The sequence below is a fragment of the Ursus arctos genome, unplaced genomic scaffold, assembly GCF_023065955.2.
Source record: "Ursus arctos isolate Adak ecotype North America unplaced genomic scaffold, UrsArc2.0 scaffold_14, whole genome shotgun sequence".
In the NCBI taxonomy this organism is placed as follows: Eukaryota; Metazoa; Chordata; class Mammalia; order Carnivora; family Ursidae; genus Ursus; species Ursus arctos.
The window spans coordinates 70,773,529-70,788,747 of record NW_026622808.1 but is presented as its reverse complement, the minus strand read 5'-3'; the positions used below and the strand labels follow the sequence as shown (position 1 = coordinate 70,788,747).

Genomic DNA, 15,219 nt, shown 5'->3' with positions numbered 1-15,219 from the left:
GCAAACTGGGACCATCACTTGGGAAAATTGTTTTGGTCGATCCCAAACTAAACATACACCTACCGGGTGACCCATCAACCCAGCCCTGGGTCTCAGTGTGCCGCCACGAGCCCGCACGAGATGTCCATCATAGCTTGATGTACAGTGACCCACCAATGAGGGCCCCCGTCCATCAGCAGTGGGGGGAAGGCACTACAAAGCAGAGTGAACAAACTGCCTATAGCAGCAGGGGCTGGCCTGGGCCCTCACAGCGGTAGGATAGCTTTTCTAAAATGTCCCAAGACAAGCACAGCAAAAGCAGCATGCCATCTGGGACACACGCATAAAGGGTCGAGCCCAAAGGAAAAGGAAGAAAAGATGAACTCAGAAACTAGGATAGGGGCTGTGTGAGGGGAGGGAGGGGAGGGACGAGATGGGAGGGCCCCTTGGCCGGGTTTGAGCTCCTTGCTGCGTTCTCTTTCTCAGCCGTGTGCGCTGGGGAGATGTCCTCTCCTGCAGGGATGACGCAGGGTTCACACACAGCAAACGCCCCTCGATGGCTCTCCCGCTTTCGGGCCAAATCCCCCGCCGCTCCCCCTGCCACCGCCAGGCTTTGCCGTCCTCTCGGCTCTGCGCTCCGCCGCCGTGCTTCCCCTCGGCCCGGGGCCTTCTGCGGGGCGCCCTTTCCCGAGCCCCCACCTCCGGGGGCCCTCGGAGCGCGCCGCCGCCGAGCGCTGTGCGAGCACGGTCACGGGCGATTGCCCGCCGCCTCGCCAACTCTGGCCCCCGCCCTGCCTCCACGCTCGGCGGCGTTCGGGGGACAGCGGGTGGGCGCCCCGCCATGTCCCCACCACGGGACCTGGGGCGGCGTGTTCCCCTGCAGCGAACGCGCCGCAGGCGGCTTGTCGTGGGGCCCCGCCAGCAGGGAGCGCCGTTTTGCTCACCGCGAGGGTGCGCATCCCACCTAACAGATGCGGTGGCGGAAGGCCAGGGGCCAGACCCACAACCCTGCATGAGCCAGGGCAACGCGCTTTTCCCACTTGGGCCTCAGTTTACTCTTGTGTGAAGGGAAGCTCTACTCCTAGGCCGGGCATAAAGAAGGCGGGCCCATCCCTGGGGGCACGGGCTCAGGACAGCCCCGGAGTTTGGGGTTCCCCGGGGATGCTCCGCCGCGGCCCCCGCGCAGAGCCATTAAGGCAGACAAGTGAATCGCCCTTTGAAGGCGCGCGGTGGGCCCCGGCCCGCGCGGGGCGCGGAGCAGAGCGCCCTCTGGAGGCTGCTGGCAGCCCCGCCCCCTGCGCCCGCCCCGCCCCCGCAGGCCCCGCCCCTGGCCTCGGGCAGCGCATGCGCGCGGCGCGGCGCTCCGCGGGCGGCGAGAGCGAGGCCGGTCCGCAGCCGCGCGGCGCTCGGCGCCCCATTCATGCTGGGCAGCGGCGGCGCGGCCACGCAGCGGAGCCCGGGCGCGACGGCGGCCTCGGCCTGGGCGGCCTGCGCGGCTTCGGCGGCCCTGCGGCGGGGCGGGAGGCGGCGGCGGCGCGGACGACGGGGCGCGACGATGGCCGGCGGCGGGGCGCGCCCCGGGGCAGCCTGTGAGTAGGGGCGCAACTTTCCCCCGCGGCGCGGAGCGTGGCCGGGCGGGGGTCCCGGGCGGGGGGCGCGCCGGGGTGGGAGGTGCCCTCCGGGTGGAACGGGGCGGTCTCCGGCCGGGGCGCGGGGCGTGCGGCCGAGCGAGCAGGGGGTGTGCGCGGGGGACTGCGGCGCGCGTGTCCGCGGGTCCGCGTGTCCCTGCGGCTCCGGCCAGGCGCCCGCGTGTGTCCGGGCGCGGCCGTGGCGCCGGCGCTGAGCTCGTCGTGTCCCCGCCCGGCCGGGATCGGACCTCGGCCCCAGGCCCCGCGCCGCCGGCCTCTCCTCGCCCGCCCGGCCCGGCCCGGCCCGCCGAGGTCCGCGGGGTAGCGCTCGGGGCGGCTCGGCTGGGGGCGGGGGCCGGCGCTGCCCCCACCTCAAAAGCAGGAGAGAAAGTTTGCGGCGGCCCCAGAGGGAGGGCCCCGGGGGTGCCCAGGCCGAACCCGGGGCTGGACCGCGGACTCCGACCTCCGGCCGCCGGCAGGGCCGGGCTGGGCTGGGCAGGCCCGGGCCGGGCTGCGCGGCTGCCTGGGCAGGGCCGCGGGAGCCGAAGGAGGTCGTGCGGGGCTGCATCCTCCGCTGGACCTCAGGGCGCTGGGGTGGAAGTTGGAGCCGCTTCCTCGGGACCGACGCCCGCCCCCGCCCCCTCTGGCCCGGGGTGCCGGGAGATGGGCGCTGTGTCCGCCCCTGGCCCGCAGGGCCGCTCACCCGGGCTGGGAGGGGGCGGTGCGGGTGCCGCCCGGGAGGCCGCCCCGCTGGATCGGGCCTCTTCAGCCTCCCCCTCTCAGGGCCTCTCCAGGGTCAGTCCGCTTCCCTCGGAGGCTTCCGATTGCTTCCTGGACCGTCCCGGGCCTGGTGGGCGGCGTAGCCAGGGGTGGCGGAGCTGATTCGGGACTGCCTTGGGGAAGGGGAAGCGGCGCTCCAGGGAGGCCTCTGCCCGCTGTGAGAGCCCAGGTGCAGCCCGGGAAAGGGGGTGAAAGGGGCTCCAGTGGCTGCTTAGAGCTGAGAACTGTCCCTGGCTCATCTTTGGGGTGCTGGGGCCACGCCCCTTGAAAGAAAGGGGTGTGTGTATTGAGGGGGCTGTGGACCGGGCCTCTGCTCCCGGAGCCGCGGGGCTTCAGCAGCTTACTGCTGCTCCACCTCTTTCCATGCCTAGACTGGTTCTTTGGGGCTGTGGGGGGTGGGGGGGTGGGGCTCAGTCTTTGCTCTTCTGGCCCTTGGGGACAAGTCCCAGGTTTCCCCCGCTCCCTGCTGGTTTGGGGTGCACTGGAGAGACTGGGTGCTGCGCCAGGCACTGAAGACACTGCCTGGCCCTTGAGGAGCACCCAGTCCCACGCCAGAGGCAGATGAGAAAACCAGTGATTCCCTTTCCGAGCCAGGCTGCAAATAAGCCCGGGAGGGTGGCACAGGGATGCCCAAGAAGGGCTTTTCAGGCAGAGGGGACAGTAGAGGCGGAGGTCTGGCAAGTGTCTTTGCGCCTGAGGTGTGTGTTTAGGGTGGGGGACAAATGAAGTGCTGTGGACAAAACAGGCAGCCCTTTGCTGGGCTTCTGCACTCCTGGATTGTTGCCTGTATGTTCTGATCCCTCAGGAAGGTCCCCATATCTAGAGCAGCTGGCCAGGAGGGGAGGGCACCTCAGGGAAGGCCTGAGTGGTGGGCACTTTTCCTGAGTAGGACTCCAGTGCTTCCAGATCCTGGTCTCATAGGACTTCTGTGGTGGGAGAGCAGGACGGCTTGGGACCTCTTCCTAGGGCCTGTGTTGGGGGAAGGTGGGTGACAGTGCAGCTCTCTGCCTGGTTGCTAATGGGGTACCTCTGAGCAGGATGATTGTATCTCCCCCTGTTCCCCCAAGCCCCAACCTGCCCAAGTCCCAGAATGATCCAGAGTGGGAAGGCATGGGGATTGGGCTGTCCCTCTGTGAAGAGGGCTCTGAGGGCCTTTGTTTCTCAGGATAAGGAGTGGTGGTGGCTGCCGGGCCCTGGAGAAGGAAAGGGGATGTTGCTCTCTCTACGCTCTGCTGGGCAGCCAAGCCCATCCCGTCCAGGAGTGGAGTCGGCTGTGCTGTGGCCCCATTTGCCTCTGTTCGGCCTCTGTCTCCCTGGCTAACCCCTAGTTGGCACACCCAGCACCAGTTCAGCTTCTCCCTTCCCAGTCCGGTTCAGATCAGGGCCCCCCGGCACAGCCCACTGCCCATGCCAGGAAGCTGCAGTCATTCCCACTGCCCCCTGTGCGTGGTCTAGCAGGTTCCAGTCCCTGGCTTGGACTCTCGCTGCCCTGCTCCCCCCCCCCCCCCACCAGCCCCCAGTGTGCCTGGTTCTCTTAGAACAGGTGGAAAGGCCCCCTGAAGGAGCCTCCCCGGACCACAGTGGCCAGTTCTGCTCCTCTCCCAGATGCCCTCCCAGCATTTGTCAGTGCCCCTGTCCCCCAGCCCAGCGTGGTCCTCCCTAGCACCCAGGCCCGGCTTTGGCACAAATGCATTTTTTCCTGGACAGACCAGAGATCTGTGGGACATGAGCCACGGCCGGTCAGCTGGCCCTCCATGTTTCTGTAGGAGCATGGGATTTCATCTTGTCCTGCTGGGTGACCTTGGGTCTATCTGAGCCCTGGGCTCTGTAACTCTAAGATACGGGAAGTGACCGAAACGTCTTCACTGGCCTTTGTGAGATGGTGGGCACGAGGCACCCAGCCCTGGACGTGGGATCCCCCTTCCCTGTCCGGCAGTTCCCCCTGCTGTGGCCAGTCCCTTCCCAGCAGCCCCTGTTGGGGGAGAGAGGGAGTGGGCCCAGGGCCAGCCTGGAGTTTGGATAGTGGCTTCTTCAGCCGGGTCTCTCCTGTTTAATATAAAAAGTAGGGCCCGTAATTGCATTAAGACGTGTATAATTATCCTGGAGGAGGGGAGAGCCCAGCCCCTGGTAATTGCAGGCCTGCTTTGAACTGATAAACGGTGAGTGATTCATGTTTTCTTTGGAGTTCACATGCACTCAGCTTTCAGCCCAGGCCCTGCTGACACTGTGAGGAGCCTGTTCTCTGGCTCCTGAGCTGGGGACAGGGATGGGGGGGAGGGGCTGGGGACTCCTCTCCTGGCTGCCAGCATAGGTGGCTGTAGTGCTTGGGGTGATGTCTGGGCGGAGATCCTCAAGGAGAGGCAGATGACAGCCAGCTGGGAGGGTCCTGCAAGGCAGCACAACTGGGTCCTCTTGCTGGGATCCTGCCTAAAGCTTCTTGCTTCCCTGAGCCTCAGTTTCCCCACCTGAGCAGTGGGTGTGGGCCTTCACTCGGCCAAGTGTGAGTGGAGAGTGAGGACAAGGTGAAGGAGCAGGCCTTGCTCTGCCCAGGATCTATTCATTTACTCATTTATTCACAAGTATTGGTCCCTGAAGTCATCTTTGGGAGAATGCCGAGAGCCAGGCCCTGCTCTCAGGGAACTGCCATTCTTGTGGGGAGAGCACATGTTTGGGGACAATAAGTAACAAAACCACTTGTAAGTTCTGTGCTGCAAATTAAAATGGAGTAACTAGCTGAGAGGAAGAAGCTGCCACCTTCAGCTGAGGTCAGGGCAGACAGCCGAGACCTGAGCAGGGGTGTGGGCAGGGAAGGGAAGAGCACCCCAGTAGAGGGAGCAGCAAGTCCAAAGGCCTGGCCGAGGGCAGAGGAGCCCTGTGCTACAGGGGCAGACATGGGAGCCCAGAGACCAGGGGGCCTTGTCTGGCAGCCTGTTGCCCTGTGGCCAGCTCCCAGCCTGGACTTGGCAGAAGGCGCCTATCTTCTGGGCCTCAGCTTCCCCCACTTGTAGAATGGGGCTGCTGGTCTATGTGAGGGACACTGTCTGGGAGCACAGAGCATGTGTAGCCCCGGCTGGCGCTGGCCTGCGTCAGGTCAAACATTGCTGTGATCGGGCTTCAGCCGGGGTGGGGTGAGGCCCCAGCATCTGGCAGCGCCAGGGCAGGGCCATTGCTGACACCAAGAGGGTACTCCTGCCGACGGCAGCTTGTGGACATGCTCTCACCTTGCCCCTTTTGTCCACGAGAGAGGAGCTCTTGTCATTCTCATTTCACAGACACAGAAACCAGGGCTGGGAAAGAGTAGTGACTCCCGTCAGGGCCACCTGGCTACAGAGCCTCAATATAACGGAGCATCTGACTGCCAGCTGCTGGCTGGGAGGAGACAAAACTTTTCCAGAGGAAGGGGGGGGGTCCTCCGTGGCAGAATTTGGGGGCCGGTGACCTCACGTGCAGTGCAGGAAAGTGGCACAGGCTGCTGCATGGGGCCTGGGCCGTGGGTGGGCATGGTGGATGAGGCCAGGTGCCGTGATTGTCCGGGTGGGAGAGGTGGAGGCGGTTTCGGGGAGACTTAGCAGGGGAAGCTGGTCTTAGTGGAGAGTGTAACCCAGGAAGTATAAGTGGGGATGCCTGGAGCCTGGTGTGGAGGTGAAAGATGCTGGAAACCTGATCTGATGGAAGGGGAGGAGCCACTGGCAGGTAGAGCACAGCCTCCGGGCTTTTCAGACTGGGAAGAGAGGACCACTGCTGAGGGGCAGGGTTCAGGAAGCCACCCCCCTTCTTCTTGGGACGGCTTCCTGTTTCCTTGGAGTCGGGATGAGGAAGGGGAGCTGAGAGGCAGGCAGGAGGAGCCTGGGAGGGGGCGGTGCTGTGCTGACAGCATGGTGAGGGGTGTACTGGTTGGCTGGGGGTGGGGATAGTGGCTGGGAGGTGTACAAGGCTTGGCTTCTGGATCATTCTTTGGAATACAGGGCTCAAGGTCCAGAAAGGGGCTGGGCCAGGGTCAGCCAGCAAGTGGCCCCAGGGCCAAAGTGACCCAGACTGCCTCCGTCCTCTCTCAGCATTGCTGCCTGTGTGGTGATGGGTCTGGATATCTTCTTCTGCTGGTGTGTGTGTGGGGGGGGGGGTTGCCTATGAGTAGGGCTCTCCAGGGCCTGCAAGGGAGCAGTGTCCCCAGAGCTTCAGGCAGAGAGGTGGTCACTTACCCTAGGAGCTTGGAGCTGGAGCGGGGAGGGGGTGGCAGTTGTTCCCTAGGGCATGGGGAGGCTCTGAGTCAGGAGGTTATGGCCTCAAGGTTGGGATATCAGCCGGGCTCCCAGTCTGGACCCTGGATCTTCATCACCTGCCTCCCTGTTCTTGGGTCCATTTCTCTCCTCTGCCTAGGAATGGCAGGCTGAGTCATGGATGGTCGTCCGGTGCTACTCGTCATGTGCACGGGCTTGGTGACCCCTGTCGTACCTCTCCCTGCTTGCAGGGCCTTGGTCTGGGGAGGCGGCCCTCTGCCCACCTCTGGGCTTCTCCTGGCGGTTAAGTCATCTGCCTGGAGGTGGAGCAGGGGATGTCCCAGCACGGGCTGGGCGCACAGAGAGCTCATGGGATGGTGCCTGTGTACTTGGGTGCTGTACCCACATGCACGCACCCTCTCCCGCCCGTTCTCCTTTGCAGGGCTGAGGCTCCCGGCCCCGTGATGCACGCCTCTGCAGGACCCGAGCGCCTCGGCCCGAGGCCCCGGCCCACCATGCCACTGCCACGTCTGAGCCTGCCGGTGTTCCCGCTGCTGCTGCTGCTGCTGCTAGGGGGTGCGCGGGGGGCCGCAGGGGCACCCAGGGTGGGCGGGGGCCTGCAGCCCGCCTTCCGCACCTTCTCAGCCAGCGACTGGGGCCTGACGCACCTGGTGGTCCACGAGCAGACCGGCGAGGTGTACGTGGGCGCGGTGAACCGCATCTACAAGCTGTCAGGGAACCTGACGCTGCTGCGGGCCCACGTGACGGGGCCCGTGGAGGACAACGAGAAGTGCTACCCGCCCCCCAGCGTGCAGTCGTGCCCACACGGCCTGGGCAGCACCGACAACGTCAACAAGCTGCTGCTCCTGGACTACGCCGCCAACCGCCTGCTGGCCTGCGGCAGCGCCTCCCAGGGCATCTGCCAGTTCCTGCGGCTGGACGACCTCTTCAAGCTGGGCGAGCCGCACCACCGCAAGGAGCACTACCTGTCCAGCGTGCGTGAGGCGGGCAGCATGGCCGGCGTGCTGATTGCCGGGCCGCCGGGCCAGGGCCAGGCCAAGCTCTTCGTGGGCACGCCCATCGACGGCAAGTCCGAGTACTTCCCCACGCTGTCCAGCCGCCGGCTCATGGCCAACGAGGAGGACGCCGACATGTTCGGCTTCGTGTACCAGGACGAGTTCGTGTCGTCGCAGCTCAAGATCCCCTCGGACACGCTGTCCAAGTTCCCGGCCTTCGACATCTACTATGTGTACAGCTTCCGCAGCGAGCAGTTTGTCTACTACCTCACCCTGCAGCTGGACACGCAGCTGACCTCGCCGGACGCCGCTGGCGAGCACTTCTTCACTTCCAAGATCGTGCGGCTGTGCGTGGATGACCCCAAGTTCTACTCCTACGTCGAGTTCCCCATCGGCTGCGAGCAGGCGGGCGTGGAGTACCGCCTGGTGCAGGACGCCTACCTGAGCCGGCCCGGCCGCGCCCTGGCCCGCCAGCTGGGCCTGGCCGAGGACGAGGACGTGCTGTTCACCGTGTTCGCACAGGGCCAGAAGAACCGCGTGAAGCCCCCCAAGGAGTCTGTGCTGTGCCTGTTCACGCTCAGGGCCATCAAGGAGAAGATCAAGGAGCGCATCCAGTCCTGCTACCGCGGCGAGGGCAAGCTCTCGCTACCCTGGCTGCTCAACAAGGAGCTGGGCTGCATCAACTCGGTGAGTAGGCGCCGTGGCGGGAGCTGCCCCAGCCCCTGGTCCTCGTCCACGGCGGCGGCGGCATCCCCAGTGCGCGCCCTGCGGCGCTCACCCTGTGCCTCCCAGAGGGTCAGGGCTGCTCCTGGGGTGTCAGCCCGTGAGCCTGTTCCCACGCCTGCAGCCGTCCCGCTGCTTTGAAGACAGGGTGGTTGGACCAGCGGTCCGTGAGCCCCTGTGGGCAGTGGGCAGAGGCTTGACCGCAGGCCTGGCACCGTACCGGGCGCTCGCTACCCTGTCTTGTCTCCACCTTACAGAGAGGTCATGGAGGCTCAGTGAGGTGAGGTGACTTGCTCAGGGTCACAAAGCCAGTAAGAGGCAGGGCTGGGCCGGACCGGGGTAGCATGGGTCCCAGACCCACCTCCCCACTTAGTCTCTTGTTGAAAAGCCCTGCTCACCCTGGCCCTGGGCGCCTGGCCTTGGCCTCACTTGCTCTCTGGGCCTCTGGCCTCACCTAGGACCAGATGATGCCACCAGCCCTGACACTGGGGCGGCCTGAGGGCATGAGTGCTGGGTGCTTGGTGACCGGCAGCCACAGCTCTCGTCTCTAGGCCCCAGAGGAGTCAGCCTGGGCTTAGCCGCTTTGGGGGAGCATCTTAGGTATGCCCCCAGGCAGTAGGATCCGTTGTTTTTCTGAGGAAGACTATACAGGCTCAGAGAGGGTAAGGGACTTGTTCAGGGGCACCTTGAGGTGACCTGCCCAGGTAGGAGCCAGGCTTCAGCCCCTCTGCTCTTGCTGCCCAGGACTCCGTGGGTGGCCCAGGGAAAGTTTGGCCTGTCCGGCCTCAGTTGTCCCATCTCTGTACTGGGAGTGACACTGGTTTGTTTTCAGGGCAGGGGGCCCTTCATCCCTTCCCTGTCACGTCTACCAGTGGGTGGGGTGGGGCATCTGTGGGGATGGGGGCCGTCCTTCGCCGTGAGGCCCCGGGTGTGCCAGGCTGATGCATTGTTCATCCTCCCCTGGCCTTTCAGGAAAGGCATATGATCTCTGCTGTATAGCTGGAGAAACTGAGGCTGGGAAGGGCAGCTCCTCTGAGGTCACACTGTATGCTCTGCGTGCTCTGTGCCCAGTGGCTGCGTTCACCCCCTTCTCTGGCCGGTCTCAGTCCCTGGGGCCACTCAGGGGACTCTCAGCCCCACTCCAACTCAGCGTCCTTTGTTGCGTCTGCATTAGTGATCTCTGCCCTGCAAACCTCAGGCCATGAGCCTACTGCAGAGGGGCCAGCTGTCCCCTTTTCCCCCAGCCCCTTTCCCCCTTCTCTGGAGCCTCACGCATCGATCACTTCTTGTCCCTCCAGTTACCACTTCATAGCTGGCCTCAGCCTTTCAAGTGTGACCCCTGTTTCCTGTCTCGAATGAGCCCTCACTGTACCCCACAGCCCTCCCATGGCTGGCCCTCTCCCCGTGTGGCCACATCAGAGCCATGGGCCTGGTCCCCAAGGTGGCTGCTCTCCTTCCTTGGTCTCCCCTAGGCTGCTTCCTTTCTGGCTCTCCCCCTCCCACCCACAGGTTGGGTGGGTGACCTGTGCCCAATGGCTGTGTGGGGGATGCCCCCCCCACCCCGGGCATGGGCACCAGGCCTCAGGGGCTTCGCAAGCCTTGGCTTCTCTGTCAGATGGGTCCAGGAGTCCGCCATCCCCCACATCTGTACAGGCTATGCTCGAGCCCTGGCCCTCTGAGGACCCTCGGTGAGCCCCTGCCCCCTCCATCTCCACCCCTGCAGTTAGCCCCGGGCCGCTGGCCAGTCCTGGCTGCAAGGCCTCCTGCCCGCAGGCAGAAGACACTCAGGGCCGGCTGCACGGGCCCAGAGTCTTACCCTCTCCCTTCCCACAGCCACTGCAGATCGACGACGATTTCTGTGGGCAAGACTTCAACCAGCCTCTGGGGGGCACGGTCACGATTGAGGGCACTCCCCTGTTCGTGGACAAGGACGATGGCCTGACTGCCGTGGCTGCCTACGACTACCGGGGCCGCACCGTGGTGTTCGCTGGCACGCGCAGCGGCCGCATTCGCAAGGTCAGGCCCGGGGGCTGGGCTGATGGGGCGGGTAGAACTCTGGGGAGCGCGGACAACATTGCCCGGAGACTGGGGGGCCCAGATCTATGCCTGGCCACCGCGAGGGGCTTCAGCAGGCCCCCACTCCCCTGTGCCTCCCTCTCCATGCCCCTCCTCTGGGGCTGCTTCAGTGTTTGGAAGGTGTAAAGGCCCAGGCAGGTGTTGGGGGCTCTGGGAGTGGGTCAGGTGTGTAAGGGGCCTGGCCACCCTACCATTCCCGGGGGGCCTGGAGATGCTGGCCCCGCTCTCTGAGGGCACACAGTGACCTCCTGGGAAGGCTGCGTGGGGGGTGGGGGCAGGGCACGGCTGCATGGCCCCCCGTCCCCTCCGGGGGATCCAGTGTCTGCTGAGGCAGCATTCTGCCCTGGCGAGAGGCCCCCGCCCTGCACAGAAACTGCAAGGCCAAGGGCAGGGCAAGGGTAGCGCCCCCCACCCCCACCTACCTCTGGCGGGTGCAAGGGGAGCACTGTGGCTCCAGAGGGACGAGGGCTCCTCAGGGTGAGGTGGGGTGCTGTGGGGGCAGGGCCTGTGTGGTGGCTTCGTTCCCTCCCTCACTGGCAGGGTTGAGCCGCACAGGGCTGCCAGGGAGCAGCGATGGGAGGGCTTTCTGGAGGGAGCCCTGAGGACAGCTGCCTGTGGGTCAGTCCCAACGTGGTGGGTAGGTGCGACCAGACCAGGGTAGGGCTGGCCTGCTGGGGAGGAGGTTCCTGGGATGACCATAGGGTGGAGGTGCCTGGGAGCCCCAGAGCCAGTCCAGGGGCGGGGCCTGGTAGATGAAATAACAGCTGTCCCCAGGCCCGGTGCTGACACAGCTCCCCGCCCAGCGTGTACCCGTGGGTGGGGGTTGGGCCTGGGGCCAAGAAGGGACTTGCCTGCTCTCAGCTTCTGTGCTGCGTTGTGCAGGAGGGGGTCTCCCTGTCTTTGCAGTGGTGGGTGCCGTGGCAATCACGTCCCACTGTTCCCTGGCTCTGTGACTTCTGGGAAGGGATACCCGCCTCCGCTGACCACCTTAGCTTTCCCATGTGAAATGAACCCAGATGTGTGGGCTATAGGCTGGGGTGGTCCTGGGGCAGTGGGGGCCCACATGCTGACTGAAGGCCATCCCAGGATGGGGTACCCGGGGGTGCTGTGGGGTTCTGTCCAACTCAGGCACTCTGCTGGCCAGTGGAGGTGGGTAAGCAGGTCAGCTCAGATCCCGCTGCCTTTTGGGGAAGCCCCAGTGCCCAGAGCTGGTCCTCTGGTGTGGCCCACCTTTCCTTACCCTAGTGGGAGGGGTACTGTCGGCAGCCTGGGCATAGGCTCTTTCCCTTCCCAGGGGTGGGTCCCCACCCCAGGGAGGGTACTTGGGGCTGGGGGAGCTGGGGAGAAGAACCAGCAGAACTCCCCCGGGGAGGGGGATGTGTCAGATGGGGTGGGCCTGCCAGGGACTGGTGCTGCTTTGGTGAGAGCCTCCCCTGCGACAGGGCTGCAGAGTGAGGTCTGCTCAGAGACACTCCCGCAGGGCGCCCCAAGGCCTGTCACCCAGCAGGAGCCTGGGCTCCTGGGGCTGGGAGGGGCCCCTCTGACGGCTGGTGGGCTCGCAGGCAACTGCTAAGGCGTTGTCTGTGCCCACAGGCCACCCTGTGAGGTTGGGAGAACGGGTTAGTCCAGCCCTGCCTCCCCTGCTGCCTCCCTGGCTCCAGCCTCACTCCCCTGCCCCAGGGCCACTGTCTGGGTGGGAGCTCTGTGAGTCTAGCTGGCCTGCTCTCCGCCCTCTCTGCCCTAGTCCCAGAGAGGGGAATCCGAGACCCATTGTGTGGAGCTGGGCTTAGGCCCATCCATAAGGAAACCTCTGCTTGTCCCTCCCCCACCCACCCCTGCACCTACCTCCCAGAACCCCGTCCTGGGCACTGGCTCCTTCCACCCCTGGACCCATCTGGGCTGGGCACTGTACTGCAAGTGGGTGGATTGTGCCTTTCTGGGGTATGTGAGTGTCAGCCATGCCCAGGAACTCCTGGCCTGGTGGTGGGAGAGCCCCCTTGTTGGGGAGTTAGATCCATATTAGTTTTGAGGTGTTTCCATAGAGGTGTGTCTCAGCCTCGTCCCCTGGACTGGTCACCTGCACCCACCTGCCCAGGTAGAGGGGGGGTTTCATGAAGCTGTCACGTGGCTGTTCATGTTCCATGGCCAATTGTTCGCACCCTAATCCCATACAAATGGCTGAGATCAGGTGTGGTCTCAGCTGTCCCCGTCGCCGTCTCTGTGATCCCGGAGCTGGCTGTCTAGCTCCTCTGAGCCTGTTTCCCCAAGCGCAGTATGAAGAAGGGTGAGAGGATGTGCCATCAGGGCCCAGAGTCTGACATGCACTTGGTCCCATTCAGGAGTGCAGTTAGCTCTCCCTTGTCGTGGTGCCTTTCCAAGTCCTCACAACAACTCTGCCATCCATTTGACAGATGGGGAAACTGAGGCACATAGTGGCAGCAGCATGTGCCCAGGGTTACTGGCCCCAGGGTTACTGGCCCCAGGGTCTTCACTTATAACTGCAGGCTCCCTCCTTGTCCTGTGGGTCCCTGGAGGGAAAGAAATGGGGACCTCTATTTCAGTGTCCTTTCACCAAAGAAGCCTGGAGTCCAGGACAGCCCCTGCTCCAGGAGCTTCTCACTGCCCATGCCTGCCCTGAGCTGCCAACTTTCAGGGGTCTTTCTTCCCACTGTCCAGCACATCAGCCAGGGGCTGCCTGCTCCTCAGACCAGGCCCAGCTCCTCCAGCTCCTATGGGCAGCACAGCTGTCCTGTTCTCTCTGCCTGTCCATTTTCTAAGACCCGTGGTGCCCTTGAACCCCATGTCAAACCTGGGACATGTCTGCAGTTGGAGGCCTGAGGCAGCATAGGGGCTGGGGAAGGGAGTTCCAGTCCCACCTCCATAACCTCCCCAGGCCTCCACGCTCGGCCCCCAGCCTTGACCCACTGTGCAGGACTCCTGCTCTGCTGTGCGTGGGGCCCAGCCTTTGGCAGAATGTCCCCTCCTGCCTCCTCCTCACCCTCCCCACCGTGTCATCCTGACCCAGGCTGAGGGTGGGAGCAGCTCTGGTCTAGCCCAGTCCAGCGCTGTGCTCCCTCCCTGCCTCTCGTCCTCTATCCTGATCACATGCTGGGGCCTGGTCCCTGGGGACTCCTGCCCACTGCTGACCCGGGGGCAGGCCTGCTGTGCTGACATGCCCCCATCTTCCCCAGGCCTGGTGTTTCTTGAGCTTTAAGAAGTAACTGGTGAGCTCTAGGGACCCGGCTGGCCCTCTGCCAGGCCCCACCGAGAACGAGAACGTTGTTGTGTAAAATTGTAGCCGATTAATTTAAGACCTGCCAACTTCAGCTGTTCAGGGCTGGCTGGGGGTGCTCCCCGACTCCCCTGGCCTTCCCGAGAGGCCCTGCCTGCCAGCTGCTGCCCTTCCCGCCAACAGAGGCAGCCTGTCCTCCTGGGCTGACCCCCCCCAGAGCCCCAGTCCTGCATGTACCACTTTCCCCTCCACCCCAAGTAGCCACCAGGGACCAGTTGACCCTGGCAGGAGTTCCCATGGGTGGCCCCTGGTTTGAGTTCTTTTGAGTCAGCTCAGGTACTCAGAGTGGGTGTGGAGAGGCCCTGCCCTTTACTTCTGCCAGCGGGTGCCCTCCCTGCCCCACCCCAGCCTGGAGGCCTTCTTGGACTCTCCGTTTCTGCAAAGCAGATGTGTGGGCTATAGGCTGGGATGGTCCTGGGTCACTCCCAGGCCAGCCTGGCTCTGGTACTGTGCTTGCTACAGGGCTCAGGGCTAGGCTGAGGGACACAGCCCTGTCTCTCTGGTGGCTGTGCCAGGGGGAAAGCAGGCCCTGTCTGCCTCAGCATCGGTTTTTCAAGAGAATCTGGAAATCCATATTTTGTGTGAGATCTCTTGTTGTTAAGCATTGGCAGCTAATGACATGTTTTTAGAAAGCATTATGGGCCAACCCAAGGTTGCTGTGGGCTGCCAGTTTATGACCATGGGGATCTGGGCTGTGGCATCACTGGCTTGCAGGGTGCTGGGCCTTGGGGTAGGACCCCAAGGGGCTGGGCTGTTTGGGAGTGTGGCTCTCAGGGAGGCCTGCCGTGGTGAAGCTCCTTCCTGAGGGGGCCTTGGTTTTCATCCCTAGACATTGGGGGGGCTGTGCCTCCTGGGGGCTGTTGGGAGGCCCAAGGGAGGTTGACATTCTTTCCTGCGTGGTGATCCTTGTATAGAAGAGAAACAGGGCTGTGGCCGCAGCATCTGTACCCTGGCGCGGGGGCCTGGCCAGGCCACTGTCCCCGTGTACTCAGGCCTGGGCTGTGTCTGGCCCCTGGAGCTACCTGCTCTGACCTGACTCTTTGGCATCCCAGCTGTGCTGGCGGTTGCTGAGCACCTGCTGGGTGCTGCTCTGGGCCTAGGCTGCCAGTGACGGGGAGACCTCTTACTCTCCAGTGGCCCTCATGGCTCTAGAGGCTTCCCTTGGGACGCTTCTTCCATTCCCCCAGCACTCCCACTCCTCATAGGACGCCGAAATTCAGAGTCCGGTAGTGTTTTCAAGACCCGTTGAGAGTGGCTGGTGGCCTCTTCTCGGGGTCCCTGCACCAGGACCTCTCTGTCTTGGGTGAAAGCCTGAGCCATGCATCCACCAGGGGTCCCTGCTCCGCGAGCCCAAGTCTGTGTAGGAGGTGGACTGGGGAGCCCCTGTGGGACTGGGGCAGAAGGTTGGCCCTGAGAGAGATGCTGGGCAGGACCAGGCCCCTAGCTCCCCAACCCCCCAGCCGCAAGGAGTGTCACCACCTCCCGTTCTACTGCCTGTGGCCTCATGG

General features: G+C 64.3%; 1 protein-coding gene across 1 annotated transcript in view; it reads left to right on the top strand.

The window, feature by feature from the left end:
- The first annotated feature begins 1,464 nt into the window (after positions 1-1,464).
- PLXNA1 (plexin A1) overlaps positions 1,465-15,219 on the top strand; it is a 50,005-nt gene continuing 36,250 nt past the window's right edge. Inside the window, exons 1-3 of the mRNA XM_026501502.4 lie at positions 1,465-1,568; positions 7,047-8,307; positions 10,177-10,359. Of these exons, the coding sequence (XP_026357287.1) occupies positions 7,069-8,307; positions 10,177-10,359 (1,422 nt within the window). The 5' untranslated portion in view covers positions 1,465-1,568; positions 7,047-7,068. The remainder of the gene's footprint in view (positions 1,569-7,046; positions 8,308-10,176; positions 10,360-15,219) is intronic.